The 17,358-nt window shown below is 45.3% G+C and overlaps 1 protein-coding gene across 1 annotated transcript in view; it reads right to left on the reverse strand.

Annotated features, from left to right (window-relative positions):
* The window catches only part of LOC137048292 (SH3 and cysteine-rich domain-containing protein 2-like), a 146,765-nt gene that overhangs the window by 128,184 nt on the left and 1,223 nt on the right, over positions 1-17,358 (reverse strand). The window contains exon 2 of the mRNA XM_067426401.1: positions 10,895-11,253. Coding sequence (XP_067282502.1) covers positions 10,895-10,975 — 81 coding nt within the window. The 5' untranslated portion in view covers positions 10,976-11,253. The remainder of the gene's footprint in view (positions 1-10,894; positions 11,254-17,358) is intronic.

A 17,358-nucleotide genomic window follows, 5' to 3' on the forward strand; every position in this document is an offset into this window, starting at 1 on the left:
GTGTGTGTGTGTGTGTGTGTGTGTGTGTGTGTGTGTGTGTGTATATATGTGTTGTGACAAGTGTCCCGAGCGCTCATCAGCGTCGCCCTGGAAACAAGGCGGGCACACCTGCACCTGCTCATCACAGGCTGAGCCGTCACACCTGCAGCTCATCAGCGGCCGGCTTTATAAGCCTGCACGCCGCACAGAGAGGTGAGAGATGTCTCCAGAAGACTCGGCTAACTGTTGTCTCCATTTTCCCTCCAGAGAGCAGTGTGTGACGGCCAGCACTCACTCTGAGCACGGATCCACATCACCGCGAGCACAGAGGACGCAAGAGAGAGACCACACCGAGCACGGAGCACCCCACTCGACGCACTTTCACTTCCACTATTGTTAATAAATCCACCCTTCGGGGAAATTCACCTGCCCTCCTGTGTCGTGTACTTCTTCACCCCGTCACACTGGTGGAGAATGCGGGCAAGAGCGTGAAGAAGTACCGACATCAGGTTCACGTGGAGTGGTTCCCGTTTCCCCGAGACTTTTCCCTGGATTTATTTTCCCCGCACTCATTGGTTTTTCCCTCCGTTTCCCCAGGTGGCGCTCCTCCCTGCGACGATGGAGGAACTGTTGAAACACCTCACCGAGGTGAGCATCCACCAGCAGCAAATTATGGAGCATATGGCCTCTCGACAAGACACTGCAGAGCGGGAGCTGCTCACACTGCGGGCGGCCGCTGCCCAACGCGCTCCGCTGCCTGACCCTCGCGCCCAAGGAACCCAACTCATGCCTCGAATGACTGATCACGACGATGTCGCCATGTACCTCGAGATGTTTGAGACCATCGCTACCCGCGAGGCGTGGCCGAAGGACGAGTGGGCTCGCATCATCGCCCCGCTGTTGACCGGGGAAGCGCAGCGGGCGTACTTCGCGCTTCCCCCTGCGCAAAGCACTTCGTATTCAGTGTTCAAGAAAGAGATCCTGGGCCGCATCGGGCTCTCATCGATCAGCGCTGCACAACTCTTCCATGACTGGTCCTATGACCCACGGCGCCCACCCCGACTCCAAGCCGAGGATCTCTCTCGTCTGGCACAACACTGGTTGCTGGCCGAGGGTTCCACCGCCATCCAGGTAGCGGAGCTCGTCGTCATCGACCGCCTCCTGCGCGCGCTCCCGCGCCACCTCCGTCAAGCCGTGGGGATGCGGAAGCCCACCACCAAGGATGAGCTGGTCGAGGCCATTGAGCTGGCGGATGCCACCTTCCACCGGGAGGTCGGGGAGCGAGCGTCGCCTTTTCCCCGAAGGGTGGTCCAGGAGCGACGCACGCCGGAGGGTACCTCGCGACCAGTAGGCAGGCCGGCGGTTCCCGGGCCTCCAGACGAGCCCATGCCCACCGAAGCCCCGCGATCCCCTGGACGAGCATGGCTGGCAGGCTGCACCGTGCACACCGAGAACGCGCCCCGGGCGGAGGTGAAGATCAACGGCCATCCCTTCCTGGCTCTCCTGGACTCCGGCAGCGCCATCAGCCTCGTACAGGTGTCCATCCTGCCACCGCGAGTGGATTCGAAGACCTCCGTCCCCATTGTGTGTGTGCACGGCGATACCCGAGAAGTCCCCGCACGTCGCGTGTCCATCGAGGCCGCCCCGGGCACCTGGGCCATCAAAGTTGGAATCCTCAAGGATCTGCCGGTCCCCGTGTTGCTCGGAAGGGACTGGCTGGGGTTCGACCGTCTCCTCACCGCCGCCACTCAGCCTGTCAGCCAGCCCGGGGGCCGCCCAAAGCGCCGGACGGCGCGGAGACCCAGACGGCGTCCTGTGCTGCTGGCCTCCGACAGCCCCCGAGACGGTGAGTCAACCCCCCAAGCTGCTAATCTGTTCTATGATCTCTTCCAGCAGGTCTCGGGGGCCGGGGCGTTCGCCCGCGAGCAGCACGAGGACGACCGTCTGAAACACTGCTGGGCTCAAGTAAGGGTCGTGGAGGGGAAGGACCTACAGCCCGCACCGCACCCTACGCCCCACTTCAAAATTGAGCAGGGCCTGCTCTACTGTGTCGCTCAGCGGAGGGGGGAGGAAAAAAATCTGCTCGTCGTGCCCCGCAGCAAGACCGAGGCAGTGATGGAGATCGCCCACACACACCCCATGGCAGGCCACCTCGGGGCTCAGAACACCATCCAACGAATCCGAGATCGCTTCCACTGGACATCGCCACGAGTTCCTCCCCCCAGCCCGCTGATTCCGCTGCCCATCATAGAGGTACCCTTCGAGCGAATCGGAATGGATCTGGTGGGACCGCTGCCGAAGTCCGCCCGGGGGTATGAACACGTCCTCATCATCGTGGACTATGCCACCCGCTACCCAGAGGCCATTCCCCTCCGGAAAGCCACCACCAAGGCCATCGCCCAGGAGCTCTTCCTTCTGTGTAGCCGGGTGGGCATCCCAGCCCAGATTCTGACTGACCAGGGCACCCCGTTCATGTCCCGGATGATGGCCGATCTCTGCAGGCTCCTGAAGGTCCAACAGCTCCGCACAACGGTGTACCACCCCCAGACCGACAGCCTCGTCGAGCTGTTCAACCAAACCCTCAAACAGATGCTGCGGCGGGTGGCCGCCGAAGACCCACGGGACTGGGACAAGATGCTGCCCTACGTCCTCTTTGGCATCCGGGTAGTCCCCCAAGCGTCCACCGGCTTCACCCCGTTTGAGCTCCTCTTCGGCCGGCAACCCCGCGGACTGCTCGACGTGGCCAAGGAGGCCTGGGAGCAACAACCGGGGGTACACCGTTCCACGATCGAGCACGTGCGGCAGATGCGCGACAGGATCGACCGCGTGATGCCCATCGTCCGGGAGCACCTGGCCAAAGCCCAGCAGGCCCAACGGAGGCACTTCGACCGGGCCGCCCAACCCCGAGAGTTCCAGCGCGGGGACCACGCCTTGGTCCTGGTCCCGACAGCCGCCTGTAAGTTCTTGGCCACCTGGCAGGTTCCCTTCACAGTCCCCGAGAAGGTCGGGTCCGTCACCTACCGGGTCCGGCAGCCTGGGAAGAGGAGAGCCGACCAGCTGTACCACATCAGCCACCTGAAGCGCTGGGTCGGGACCGGGCCCCAGCTCTCCGCGTTCACGGAGCCCCCACCCGTGATGGTAGACGTGGACCCCCAACTGTCGGCGGCCCAAAAGTCGGAGTTGCAACACCTGGTCAGTCAGTTTTCTGCGGTGTTCTCCCCTCGCCCCGGGCGGACTCACGTCCTGGAGCATGACGTCCGGACGCCCCCAGGAGTCGTCGTTCGGCAGCGGCACTACCGTGTTCCGGAGGCTCGGCGACACGCCATCGTGGCAGAGGTACAGGAGATGCTGAAGTTAGGGGTCATCGAACCATCATGCAGCCCGTGGTCCAGCCCGATTGTGATGGTCCCAAAGCCCGATGGCACCTTCACAACTTCCGCCGGCTCAACGAGGTCTCGGAGTTCGACGGCTATCCCATGCCCCACGTAGATGACCTGCTGGACCGCCTGGGGAGGGCGCGGTACATCTCCACCCTCGACCTCACAAAAGGGTATTGGCAGGTACCCCTCTCCAGTCAGGCCAAGCCAAAGACAGCCTTCTCCACTCCGAGCGGCCACTGGCAATACCGCGTCCTCCCTTTCGGCCTGCACGGAGCACCCGCCACCTTCCAGCGGCTCATGGACATCCTGCTCCGACCCCACCAAGGCTACGCGGCGGCCTACCTGGATGACGTGGTGGTACACTCCGAGACCTGGGAGGACCACCTGGACCGGCTGCGGAAGGTGCTGTCGGAGTTACGTCGGACTGGGCTGACCGCCAAACCCCGGAAATGCCACCTAGGACTCGCGGAAGCCAAGTACCTCGGCTACCAGGTGGGACGGGGTCTGATCCGACCACAGGAAAAGAAGGTCACGGCGATTCTCTCCGCTCCCCGTCCCACCACGAAGACGCAGGTACGAGCCTTTTTGGGGTTGGCGGGTTACTATCGGTGCTTTATCCCTGACTTCTCCTCCTTAGCCTCTCCCCTGACAGACCTGACCAGGAAGGGGCAGCCAGAGAAGATCCTGTGGAGCACAGAGGCGGAGGCGGCGTTCCACCGCATCAAGTCGGCCCTCACCTCGGCCCCTGTCCTACGAGCGCCCGACTTCAATAGCCCCTTCCTGCTGCAGACGGACGCCTCCCACACCGGGTTGGGAGCTGTCCTCTCCCAGGTCACCGACGGCGAGGAACACCCGGTGCTCTACATCAGCCGAAAGCTGACCCCAGCAGAACAGCGATACGCAACCGTGGAACGGGAGGCGTTGGCCGTCAAGTGGGCAGTCCTGGAGCTCCGTTATTACCTCCTTGGCCGCCACTTCACCCTGACTACTGACCACGCACCACTTCAATGGATGGCCCGGGCCAAGGAGACGAATGCCAGGGTGACGCGGTGGTTCCTGGCGCTCCAGGACTTCAACTTCACCGTCCAACATCGAGCCGGGACGGCCAACGCCGATGGTCTTTCCCGGATGTGGTCAGCTTTCGCAGGTCTGTCAGGCTCCACTCCCCCCCCCCAGTTTCCCCGCTTCTCCGCAGGACAAGGACATCGCTTAGAGGGGGGGAGTGTGACAAGTGTCCCGAGCTCTCATCAGCGTCGCCCTGGAAACAAGGCGGGCACACTTGCACCCGCTCATCACAGGCTGAGCCGTCACACCTGCAGCTCATCAGCGGCCGGCTTTATAAGCCTGCACGCCGCCCAGAGAGGTGAGAAATGTCTCCAGAAGACTCGGCTAACTGTTGTCTCCATTTTCCCTCCAGAGAGCAGCATGTGACGGCCAGCACTCACTCTGAGCACGGATGCACATCACTGCGAGCACCGAGGACGCAAGAGAGAGACCACACCGAGCACGGAGCACCCCACTCGACGCACTTTCACTTCCACTATTGTTAATAAATCCACCCTTCGGGGAAATTCACCTGCCCTCCTCCTTTTTGGCTAAAAGGTTACTGAATCGATTTCAAGTCACTGAATCGTTTCGGATCATATCGTTCTAAATGAACCAATATCGTCCTTTAATCGTATCGACAACCTCAAATCGTGATACAAATCGAATCGTTGTTAAACGAATCGTTACACCCCTAACTGCTAGTAATAATACTCATAGATTGAGTCTATGTGACGTGCTTGTGCATGATTTGGCAAAAGGGGACAGTCATATGCTAGTAAAAATCGAGCCGACTCCCCGAACTTTTTAAACATGTTTTAAAAAATCGTTAGGTCGGGAGGTGCTCTTAACGTGCTCGGCTCATCTCATATTTCCTCTCACACGCTGCGAGCCACGACCATACGAGCATCCACGATGTTCACGCGATTTCTCCCGAGAAAAAAAAAATCGTCTGCGAGTTCGTACAACAGCAAAAATTGCACCGTGTACGCTTGCGTAAGACAAGACGCATATGGGGAAGCAGTGAATACTGCACGGCACGTTTCACCATAGCCCCTTTCACACTGCGATTCTGGTAAATACACGGATAATGCGACCCGGCATTTGTTCCCGGGCCGCTAGATTTGGTCCATTCACACTGTGTATATGTACCGTATAAATACCGTAATATGTAATATACCCTAAAAAGTCCACACAATGCACCACAAAACCCAGGGTGCATTGATGGTCACTATGCCCCCATGACAGATGTTCTGAAGTACGACTGATAACGACACACAATATATTTTTTTATAAAAAGAAACCAATATTTTTTTATATTTTAGCATAAACATACATCATTAGACAGGTAATGAACACAATCTAGCAAGCATTTATAAATGTATTTATAGCTGAAATGTTGCACGTATATGTAACAAACAAAGTATTTATCATAATCTACTTTAAATAACATTACAAGTAATGTCAGAAAGATATAAATTCTGCTGTTGTTCATAAATACCAGTAATGATGTTGTACAATGAGGACGTCGTCACGTCGTTGGAAATAGTCATCAGTGTCCCAATGTGTAGCGAGCCAGCATTTTTTACTGTCCTTACCAGTGCCCAAACTCCTATACACGATACTAGCGATGAGCTAGGGGACCGAATGAGACATAGAGAAACATGACAGTGAAAATGCCAAAACCAAGACACATGAATGTCATATAAACTTGAAAATAATACACAAACAAAACACACACACACACAAACACACAAAAACCTGTGACAGCTGTTCAATGACTTGTTTGCATTATCTAGATATTTTATGTATTTTTTTTTTGTAAGGCACTATAATTATTGCTAACACTTTACAAAGAGGTCTCATTTTTTAATGGATTAACTAACACGATCAAAGAGAGAGCAAATTATTTTGGTGTTAGTAATAAAATTGTGTTTAGTTTACAGTGCCTAATGTTAACAGATACAACTTTGGATCTGAAAATGGTGAGATTAAAATGAACTAAGATTTATAATTGCTTTAGAAGTATTATTTATTGTTGGTTCATGCTAATTCTAACAAAAATGAAACCATATTGTAAAGTGTTACCATTTTGAAAAAAGTAAGTTAGCCATAGGAGTGTAAAATTAATTTTAAAAGTTAAAGAATCTTAAATTAGTTTAAACTAGGCTACTGTATTGTATATGTTTGATTTATGTTTAAGTGTTTGGTGCATGGCTTTTAAAGCAGCACTAGGTAACTTTTCAACCTTCATAATATATTTTTTAAGACTCTTGTGATGATAAATCGACTTACAATAGGTTGAATGACACGTCTGCCATAGCCTGATGGGGTCTGTATCGTTTTTAATCGTACTTTTAAACTTCGGGTTTCGGGTAGTAACCCGAGAAAAAAAAGAACTACAAAATTCGACTGCTTTACGGCATATACGTCACTTCCACCAACACCCACACTTCCTTAAATTCGGACGTGCGAGCCCAACTTTGTTCGTCGGATAATATAGTCATGTCCGAAGCAGCAGAGACAAATAAGAAAGAAAAGGTTTTGTTGGAGGAAAGCAATAAGAGGAAACGAAAAAGTGATGGGATTAAAGGCAGGACGAGGATCAATATGTGACCAGCGTTTGCTCGTCGGCGTGAGCTGAAGGAAGCGTGCCCGACCGATGCTGTCCTGCTTGTTATGGTGAGCTACCACTCAAACATTGAACTGAAGTATCATATAGATTCTGTAAAACGGTAACCAATAGACTACTATAATGACGCTGGCTTGTAAACGTGAGCATCGTGATTATTTGGCGTTTGAAAAAAATAAAACCCATGAAATTACATGCTGAAACATGCCACTGACTGTAACGTTACCTGGGATGAAGACATTTCACACGCGACGCCAGAAGAACTCTGAACTCCTCTTGCAGTGTTTTAGGGGAACTGTTAGTGCTGCACTGACCCGCGGCGCCACTTTTATGAAGTTATTTGGCCCGCACCGCACCACTGTATATTTTTTTACAACCCGCCGCGCACCCGCGACCATTAAATAGACATACGGGGTCCGCGGGTTATGAGAAGACCGACGGCTTTAATGTGCGGCTTTAATGTGGAGCCTTTACTGCCATTGATATCATGCGCTATACTGTCTATGGTTTGAGATTGCCTATGTCACAACCAAACGTTAGTGATTGGTTGTGGCAGATCCAGAGTGGCTCTGGGGAGATCCAATAGTTTTTAACTTAACACTTGTTAATGGAGAGTGGCCGTACTCTCTGTACAAATGAAACGTACAAGAGTCTGGTAGGACCAGGCTAATGAACGGTGGCATGCCGGTGTATATAGTAGACAGGGCAAGCCCACATGTGAACAGCGCCCCAGCCAGTGCTTTATCATGAAAGGCTAGGTAAGATGATGCCAGGCAATGCCAGTGTAGCAGACAGTGCAAGCAACTAAATAAATACCCACACATCAGAACAGTGGCACAGCTAGCATGAAAAGGCAATGCCGGTGTAGAAAATAGTAAAAGCAGCACTACACACCCACATGAGAACATCGCTTCAGCTACACTGTTAAATCTTGCTGTAGATATCTGGGTAAATAACTGTAAAATCGCCAGTATTTAGCTTTAACATCATTGGAAGGTATTTTACCGTAATATGAGGTGAGGTTTTGCTGCACTAATAATAAACTACAGTACTGTAACATTTACTGGTAAATTACTGGTCTACATTCCCATGATGCATTACGTCATGTTTATTTCAAACTGTTTACATCTTCAGTCAGAAAACAAGGATTAATGCATTAACACATACGCATGCATGCATGTGAGCAGTGCCGTTTCTAGGCATAGGCAAACTAGGCGGTCGCCTAGGGCGCCAACAGCTGGGGGGCGCCAGTGAGCCCCCGCCCCAACAAGATTTTTTAGTTATTTCATATTTATTTTATTATTCATATTTCGTACTTTTGCTATTTCAAGGCATTATCATTAGTTGCGATTATTGGAGTGAAGTCGCCAGGGTGATAGTGGCGCTGCTGTAATGAAATGAGATCATGTAGAGGGCGGCAGGGAACGTCGTCATCCGTGGCGTTGTAACGCTTGTGTCCGAGTGAAAAATGCGGATAGCTCACTTAATGTAACTGGAGTGGATGCAAACACGGAGGCGATTAACATCAAACAGATCGCACTTTATTCCCCGCTGAACTCTCATCACAAACTCCCTTTCCGTCCACAGCATTACTTAATAAAACAAAATAACTGACTGTTAGCAACAGAAAATAATCCCCACACATGGGAGCTCAAGACTCAGTGCGCACACACACAAAATGCAGACTTCGTTTGCAGGGAGCGCGCACAACTCTTAAAGGGGCCGCACTATATTTCTACTCGTTACAGCGTGCTTTAGTTTCATCATCGTGAAAAGGTCAAAGCCATCAGGGGCTCAGTATCGTAAAAAGAAAAAAGAGGAAATATAAAAAAGAAAGCGAAATAAATTTATTTATATATTCAGGTATGTAGTCTACTTATTGGTTACTTGTTCTCTACTAAGCTGGTCTCTCTATCATAACGTTGAGCAAAACATTACACTGAATATTAGTACTGGACGGACCACACGCCATGCTCATTTCAGGTGCAGAACATTATAGCAGTTAATTTGAAAAAAAAAAAAAATCTTTATATCAGAGATAGCTGTTTAGTGTAAATTGATCAAGTAGGCTAATACTGTCATAACCATGGGCGTCACTAGGCCCTTTTTATGAACTTATGCCTCTTATGCCCCCTCTAAAAAAATATGTGATTAACCTTTAAAACATGAAACTGGCGCAAGGCTTCGGCTACGGCTTCGTCCCGTCTTTTAGTCTTTGTGTCAGTGTGTTCTTCAATCCGCAGCGGCGCCGAGCGACATGGTTTTCAAGCTATTGTTATCTAATTTTTTGGCCTTCAGAACATCTTAAAATACACATATGTAGATCATAGAAATCAAAATTTTCTCGGGGAAGCATGCCCCAGAACCCCCCTAACATTTCTGATCTCAGTGATAATAAACCTAGCTACATTACTGGATTAATGCGTACAATATGCCCATGAAATAAGGAAGTCATATTTGCTTTATAAATTATAGTGAAAAAAAAGGGGGGGGGGGGGGGGGGGACATATGAATCTTGCCTAGGGTGCCAGAAAGGCTAGAAACGGCCCTGCATGTGAGCACACAAATACATACACAAGGGCTGAATGTCTGAGCCTAAACGAGCAGGTGTCACCCATTTGGAGTTTGTTTGCTACTGCTACGTGCTGTGTTGAGAACTCAATAGTAGATTTGTATTTTTTCAGACTGAAAATGAATCATACAGCTACAAGTAAGTAAACAATTCAAATATTTGTATTTTTAAAATACATACCCATACGAAACAAAAATATATTGCAATATATTTGAAAATATCATGCAATATATTCACATATGGGATTTAATATTTATATTTTCAAATATATTGCAATATATTGAAAGCGGCAATCATTTGTATATTTTGCAATATATTGCATGAATATATAATATATTTTATAATACCATCAATATATTATTCCATATATTAAAATATATTTCAAGAAAATATATTGGTAAATATATTTTCCTTTCGTAAGGGTAATGTAAAGTTAGATGGTTTGCATGGTTTGAAATAGCGATTAGCAAGTTTTTTTTTAGCCTCTCCTCACAACTCCTCACTAAGTCGCTTTCAATATTTCTAAGGGCATTCTTTAATTTCTATTTTTAGATGCTTTAGCACAAATAGCATATGTGATTGTGAGCTGGCTAATTTCAGATGCTTCAACACAAATAGCATATATTATGGGTTTGTAATCACAGAACAATTAATGGCAATATGTATTTTTGGGTGAACAATCTTTTTTATTTTTTTTATTTTAGAAATCATAAGCATAAATACCAGTTTCTATACCAGTTTGGATGGTCTTGTGAATTATTATTATTATTATTATTATTTTCCCTTTCATACATTTTCTTTCCAGAACCTAAAATGGTTGATTAAAGTTGTAGGCTAAACATAATCTGGGAAGCTGATTTAGCTTTCAGTGCAGCTTTACTACCTCTTGCTATTAATAATACTAATTCAATTTGAAGATTTGGCTAGTATTTACTGTTGGAAATTCAAAAAATTATTTAAAAGTATATTTCATTAAATAACTAATCAAATCAAAGTTAAATGTAATTACATTTTGACTATAAAATTGTAATTTAAGATTCCTACAAATGAAATTGTCACTGCAGACATCATCAAATTAGTTATTAGGCTACTGTAAAATGTTAGTAGGCTAATCACAACTGCGTAATAGACACACGTTTGCTTACACTTCATTGTGTTTCAGCGTCTTCTCCATTAAAATATAAAAATAAATATTGCTGGAACCAGGGCATAAAGATCAGTATCTTTATTCAAGCGAGGAGCTCTTATGTCTTACCTTCATTATGTTTGTGTATGAATCCGACTTACCTTGTCCGCAGGAGTTCCGTTGGAGTCTGCGGTACGCTCGGGGATCCGCAGCTCGCGGTCCGCGCCGTTATTGGAACTCATCCGCGATCCGCTCTAAATACTTTTGCCGAGTGAGAAATTGGCAGCTGAGTTCTCAACTCAATGTTTGTTGTCTCACTTTAATCTCAGAAAGAACGCAGGAACGCATTCATGTAAAATATAGCTATCATTGAAAAAAAAAAAAGGAGCTCGGTGTTCTGGGCGCTTCTTTAGATAATAAGGAATAAAGTGCACGTCCGTTGCCTTTTTCATGATCCAGTTTTCTTTAGACCACTCCTCCTTGCTATTTATACATTCGGCTGAAGCCATGACTAGCATCTCTGTAATGAGAAATACATCAGAAATAAGAAATAAATGAATCAGACACCTTATATAAAATAGGTGCAGGACACTACAGTAAATTTAGCAAACTAAAGTAAACTGTGACATATTATACCCCCAAAATTCTTTATACAGACTACCAGTGACATTTATAAAACATTTGGGAGCAAAATTATTCTGACACTTTGACCTGACCATGTTTTGCTTAATTCAGGCAGGACCACATTGGCAAATTACTTAAGTTTATTGATGCACATAAAATGATAAGTTTAACTTGCATAATATGCAATCGGTTTCTTGCTCCATGATTAATAGAACATACAAGAACTTTGCAAAGTGGGGGTCAAGATTTAGCTTCAACAGTTATGTGTGTTATGGGTGTTTTTAAGTCATGTCAGAAAGAATATAATTTGAACATCAGCACAACTTGTAATTATGAGTAGCCTAATTGTAATTTCATTAAGTCTTTCCAAGTTCGATGTGTGATGGTGAGGAAATGTCAGAGGCAATGATTGCAGAGTGTGCCCTAGTGAAAAAAAAACTATGCCAATATGTATTTAAAATAGGCCTACATTTATTTTAAACAAACCCATATATTTACTGACATATCACTTGAAATTTACTGATATAAATATTTTAATTAAATAATTATGTAGAGTTCTTCTTTATTTCATAATGCATATTTCTTATTATAAAGTCTAAAATGTGTTTAATATCAGTATATCACTTAGGATGGTACAACAGTATGTCTATATTTTATTGTGTAGGCCTATATATGTATTGTGTATGTTACTTTATTGTTAATGTTGACCTGCCAAGTAAAGTAAGTAAGACAAAATGGCGGATGACAACAGTTTCCAATAAATAAAATGTATAAGGTGTAAATTAGTAAAGGTGTATTTGCATACATGTTTCAGATATCTAAAGGCTCGTTTCCACCAAGTGGTGCGGTATGGCTCATACAGTACAGTATGATTCGGGTCGGATTCCATAAACCCTGATCCAGCTTGCATTTCCACTGCCAAAAGTACTCTTATGAAGGTGTAGCAATTGACGTCATTCTCACGCAAACTATGTTGGGAGAGTAAATTTGCTGGATCATTCATTAGAGCAAGTGTATGTAAGATTGTGGCCAAAACTGGTACTGCAGGTGTATCCCCTCTCCCCCTCCCCCTGACTCGAGGTTGCCAGATAGGCTGCAGGATCCAGCACGGAATGTTTGTTGCTGTAACTAGAGCAGAGCTGGCAACCCGGATACCGAAACACTACTGACTTTAGGCTTTTTCGACTTCACCCAGCGATGCGCAGACCGATCAGTGGCAGACTTGAAGCACTGCATGCCGGTTAGAAATTTTGTCCGACTTGAGGCAGCGGTGACGGCACGTGACTGTGATGTATGTCAACAAAGTACCGCGAGAGCGATTCGAGAGGAGCCAGCTGATGCAGCCGCTGCAGATTCTCAAGGGGGACTGCAGCAGGCTGCTCGAGCTCTGATGACGACACAGCTGATCCACGATTGGCCAGATTCACTGCATTACAGCAATCACGTGTGTTTCGTGTTTATTCTAAAACCTTATGGTACGCTAATGCTCACAAATCATTACTTTATAACAGTAAAACCTCTTTTCATGTAGTCGCGATGTTATATCAGGGCCGGCTCTAGCTCTTTGGTTGCCCTAGGCGAGATGAAGTTTTGCGCCCCCCACCCCACTCCACTCACTTTTATCGTCTCTATTCTAATTCAGCACGTCCGTTTTCCTAGGCCTACCCCTAACCGAGAAGCACTTATTATTAAACACGTTTGACGCTTTATTTCCACTTTTCAAACATTTTCTCACTTTTTATTAAAAAAATAAATGCCTTTCCGATCTGATATGTGATGGGAAAAGGGAATAGAGCGAGTGTGGTAAAAGGTAGGCTCGAACCTCTGATCGATCTGCATCAAATCTTTATGCCATGTGTCTTACCACTACACTACAGCCGCAGAAGAGAATATAGTGAATACAGCATATTTGTGTTTAATGTAAATAATATGGTATCTATCGTTAGGCTGCTTCAGTAAAAAAAAAAAAAAAACGAGAGGCCGTATTTATTTCCTTCCGACGCTCACGTAGAGAGCGTTTGTACTTTTTATAACTAACGTGCATACGTTATCCATATTCATAACGAACTGGGCTTTTGATATTTAAATGACATCCATGTAGGTTATTGTAGATTATTGTCAGTGAAGTTATGTTTGCAATACGTATAGTAATTATGTAGAAAACTAGCAAGTGATAGCTTGGATAGCTTGGTGACAATATTAATAATATTTATAAAATAAATATTAGTTGATAAGATTGATACTAAGTAATTTTATTTTGTTTGACATCTTATTGGCTGAGATAAGAAGACGAACCTCTATACTGGGCTTTCTTTCGATTTTCTTCCTTTCTCTTTTTCCGTCCCTGTGCACCCGCGGGGTTTAGACGCCTCATTTTTGATGAACGCGCAAGATGAGCACTTGCCTGACCTAACGCCTGAACTAATAATCAATAATCACCATCAATTCAATCCAATAATCAGGTTGATAAGTAATTAAACGTGTGGCTGAGGGGGCGCCCTATGATGATCATGTTTCATGAACATTATGTTGTATTTCGCTTGTTCCGATTATATGCTTAATGTGAAGTAATGGGCGGCACTAGAGCGCGCTCGCGCCCCTAACACAATTGTCGCCCTAGGCGACCGCCTAGCTCGCCTATAGCAAACGCCGGCCCTGTGTTATATTGTCATGTTTATCAAACTAAAACTGATAAAAAACGTTGACAACACTTCATTAATAGTGTAGGTTTAGATGTTGAAGTTTAATCTTGTCCAAATAGATGCTTTATTAAGCAGTACATAAAGTGTTGAATGAAAATGTCATTTAAAACATCTGTGTATTTGAGAAATATTGCATTTATTAACTTCAGCTGTGATCAAGTTTCATGTTAACATCAATGTCAGTTGATTCGCTGTGGCGACCCCTGAAGGGAACAGCCGAAAGAAGAAGATCAACATCAGTTGAGGTCTGCAACAACTTTTAAATGACAATATTCTGGCCGGACTACTGTTGTCAGTATTTGAAATTAACATGATTTCTTAATGTCTAGTGACATATCAGGGCCATTTTATGATCAATTGAAATACATGTCTTACATGCAGTTCCTTTTTAAATACAATGAATAAATAATTGTGTCTGATTTGTTTCAGCTGTTACACATGCTTTACTTGAGCCAAAGCTGCAGGCTGCAAGGAAAAACACAGGCAAAAAAGTGAAGACTGTCTGTCAACCAATCAACATTCTGCAGGGAGTCTAGCTCCACCAGACTAATTAAGTACCCCTATGGAAGGGTGCCAAAAAAAATTGTACGTTACGCAATTAGGGTACTATTCACAACTTCTGACAATGGAAACGACAAAAATTGCGCACCGTACTAATCTGTACTGACCTGTAGGCCTACTGCTCGGTGGAAACGAGCCATAAAGGAATTTTGACTATAGTCAGAACTCTAGATATTTGAAATTCTTTATAATCGCACAACTAAATGCAAATATATCTCCAAATAAAGATAATCCTATATAGTCAGAAATCGGACTGAGATATCCACAATTAAACTGCATATTATTAAATGAGGTTTGACTTCCAAGAATTCTAATTCAAGGTATCTCTTATTATGTTTTGCCTAGTCAAAAAGTTAAATTCAAGATACACTAAAAGTTTCGGGATGCCTGCCTTTACATGCACATAAACATTAATATGGAGTTGGCCCACTCTTTGCAGCTATCAACAGCTTCAACTCTTCTGGGAAGGCTTTCAACAAGGTTTAGGAGTATGTTTATGGGAATTTTTGACCATTCACCTAGAAGCGCATTTGAGAGGTCATGCACTGATGTTAGAGGAGAAGGCCTGGCACCTTATTTAAATTTCAGAAAAATTATGATATCACATTAATTTTGTGAAGAGCCACCTCGATGAAGAGCTGAGGATCACCACCAACACCTGCCCCTGTGTGATCATTTTTTAATAAACTTTCATCAGAGACAACTGTGATTCACAAATAATTGATCTGCTGCCAGGGCGTAGGAATTACTTTGACATTGGGGGGGACACATCGCTGAAGTAGCCTATCCCTTTAAAATACATAGCCTAGCTAAAAATGTGTACAGCTTCTGAAACCATAGAGAGACTACCTAAGCAGATCAAGTAAATAGGCTTAAAAAGCAAATATTAAGGCCTTTATTCTGCATGACCATATTGTAGGTCCCTTAATTGTAATATAGGCACAGTTTTATAATCACTGAGATTCCAAATGTTAGGGGGTTGGGGGGCATGCTCCCCCGAGAACATTTTGATTTCTATGATCTACATATGTGCATTTTAAGATGTTCTGAAGGCTAAAAAAGTAGATAACAATAGCTTGAAAACCATGTTAGTGGGCAAATATTACTGATAGGGCTGGGCGATAAAGCGATAACGATAATTATCACAAAATAATTTTCCTCGATAAAACGATAACAACAGTTCAATAAATTCTCTAATGCTTCCGCGCTATGCTTAATGCTGTACATGCATATTGCAGACCGGTCTTCTGGGTACTGCACGCAGTGTTGTTTACAGTCAGTGGCTGACAGACTTGGAAGATCGGAGTGAAGTGAAGCGATAAAAATGAGCGATAGTGAAGTTAGTTCACTCAACTTCAGTAGTTTGGATATATTTTGGCTATACCATCCGACATAAAACAGAGCAAAGTAAGTGAACTGCTTATCCACGTTCACCACACATTTAATTATTAAATTATCGTGCTTGTTCAAAGTTCTACCATATAACATTGAGCCCAACACAGCAAATCTGCATTAACTACATTGACGCACAGGCTTATCACCTTGTTAGTAGTGGGTGACTTACAACAAGCTAACGTTACCAAACTATAATCCCTAAAACATCGGACTTGTACATTGCTATCATAATTGTTTGTCTTTGGTGATGTATTAATGACTCAGCATCGCCTGTATCAAAAGAGAAATAAAATAATGAAAAAATGAATAAAATAGACTAGACAGCCCTTACTGGAGATCCACAAATACTGAATTTTGCTTTCTCCTTCTTCGCGACCAGCCCATTGTCGGTGAAGTGTGTGTGTGTCGGTGAGATGCGTGTGTGTGTGTGTGTGTGTGTGTGTGTGTGTGAGATGCACGGTGGACAAATTCACTGTGAAGCAAGAGAGGGGGGACTCGAAATGTTTCTTAACTTAAAATGCTTTTTTTTTGCCCGTTTGCGTTTGCATTGCGGTGGCTGAGATATATATATATATATACATAAACCTAGCAAAACACATGGCATGAGAGGAAAAAAATTATTATAGCAGTTAATGGAAACACTGTCATTTCGCAATAGTTTTTGTATCGACATTTAGTAATGATCTGCAATGTAAACGTGCTACTGAGAGAGCAGTCCAACTAATTCAAGTGAATTCAGGCTGTTTTGCAAGAGAATTTGACCCATTCTTAATTTAGAACATCATTTAAGCGTCAAAATAATATTAACAAACTATAACAGCTAATTTTTGGGTGGGACACATGCAGCATTTTCCAGTGTTTGGGGGGGTGGGGGTGGGGGGGAGGGGTGCACATCATTGACAACCCCCCGCCCGCTGCAGAATAGGCCCAAATGGCTATCTCCCGCTCCGGTCTTCATCCTCCTGTCTTGCCGAAAGCTTTTGCCCACCAATGAGTGTTGTCTCTTGTGTGTCTTCTCACAAGCGGCCATGGTTTCAGCACAGAGAATACTAGGGGTGTCCCAGACTAAGGGTTTACACATTCGGAATTTTCGAATCTCTCTATGGTAGACCGATAGTCGAATCATCTATGTGTGTGTAAACCATAGACCGGAAAAAAATAAACGGTATAAATGGGTTGGGAAGGGCAGGACACTAATCAGCAAGAGGCTAAGACTATTTTTATTTTACTTTACACACGGCACACAGCCACCACTTTTTATAAAGTGATCAAAACTAGGCTACACTACATTGGTAAATTAACCGTTCTCTCATAACATTTAAAAGCTGCGATTGAAACAGAAC

This window comes from Pseudorasbora parva, chromosome 19, assembly GCF_024679245.1.
Source record: "Pseudorasbora parva isolate DD20220531a chromosome 19, ASM2467924v1, whole genome shotgun sequence".
Lineage (NCBI taxonomy): Eukaryota > Metazoa > Chordata > Actinopteri > Cypriniformes > Gobionidae > Pseudorasbora > Pseudorasbora parva.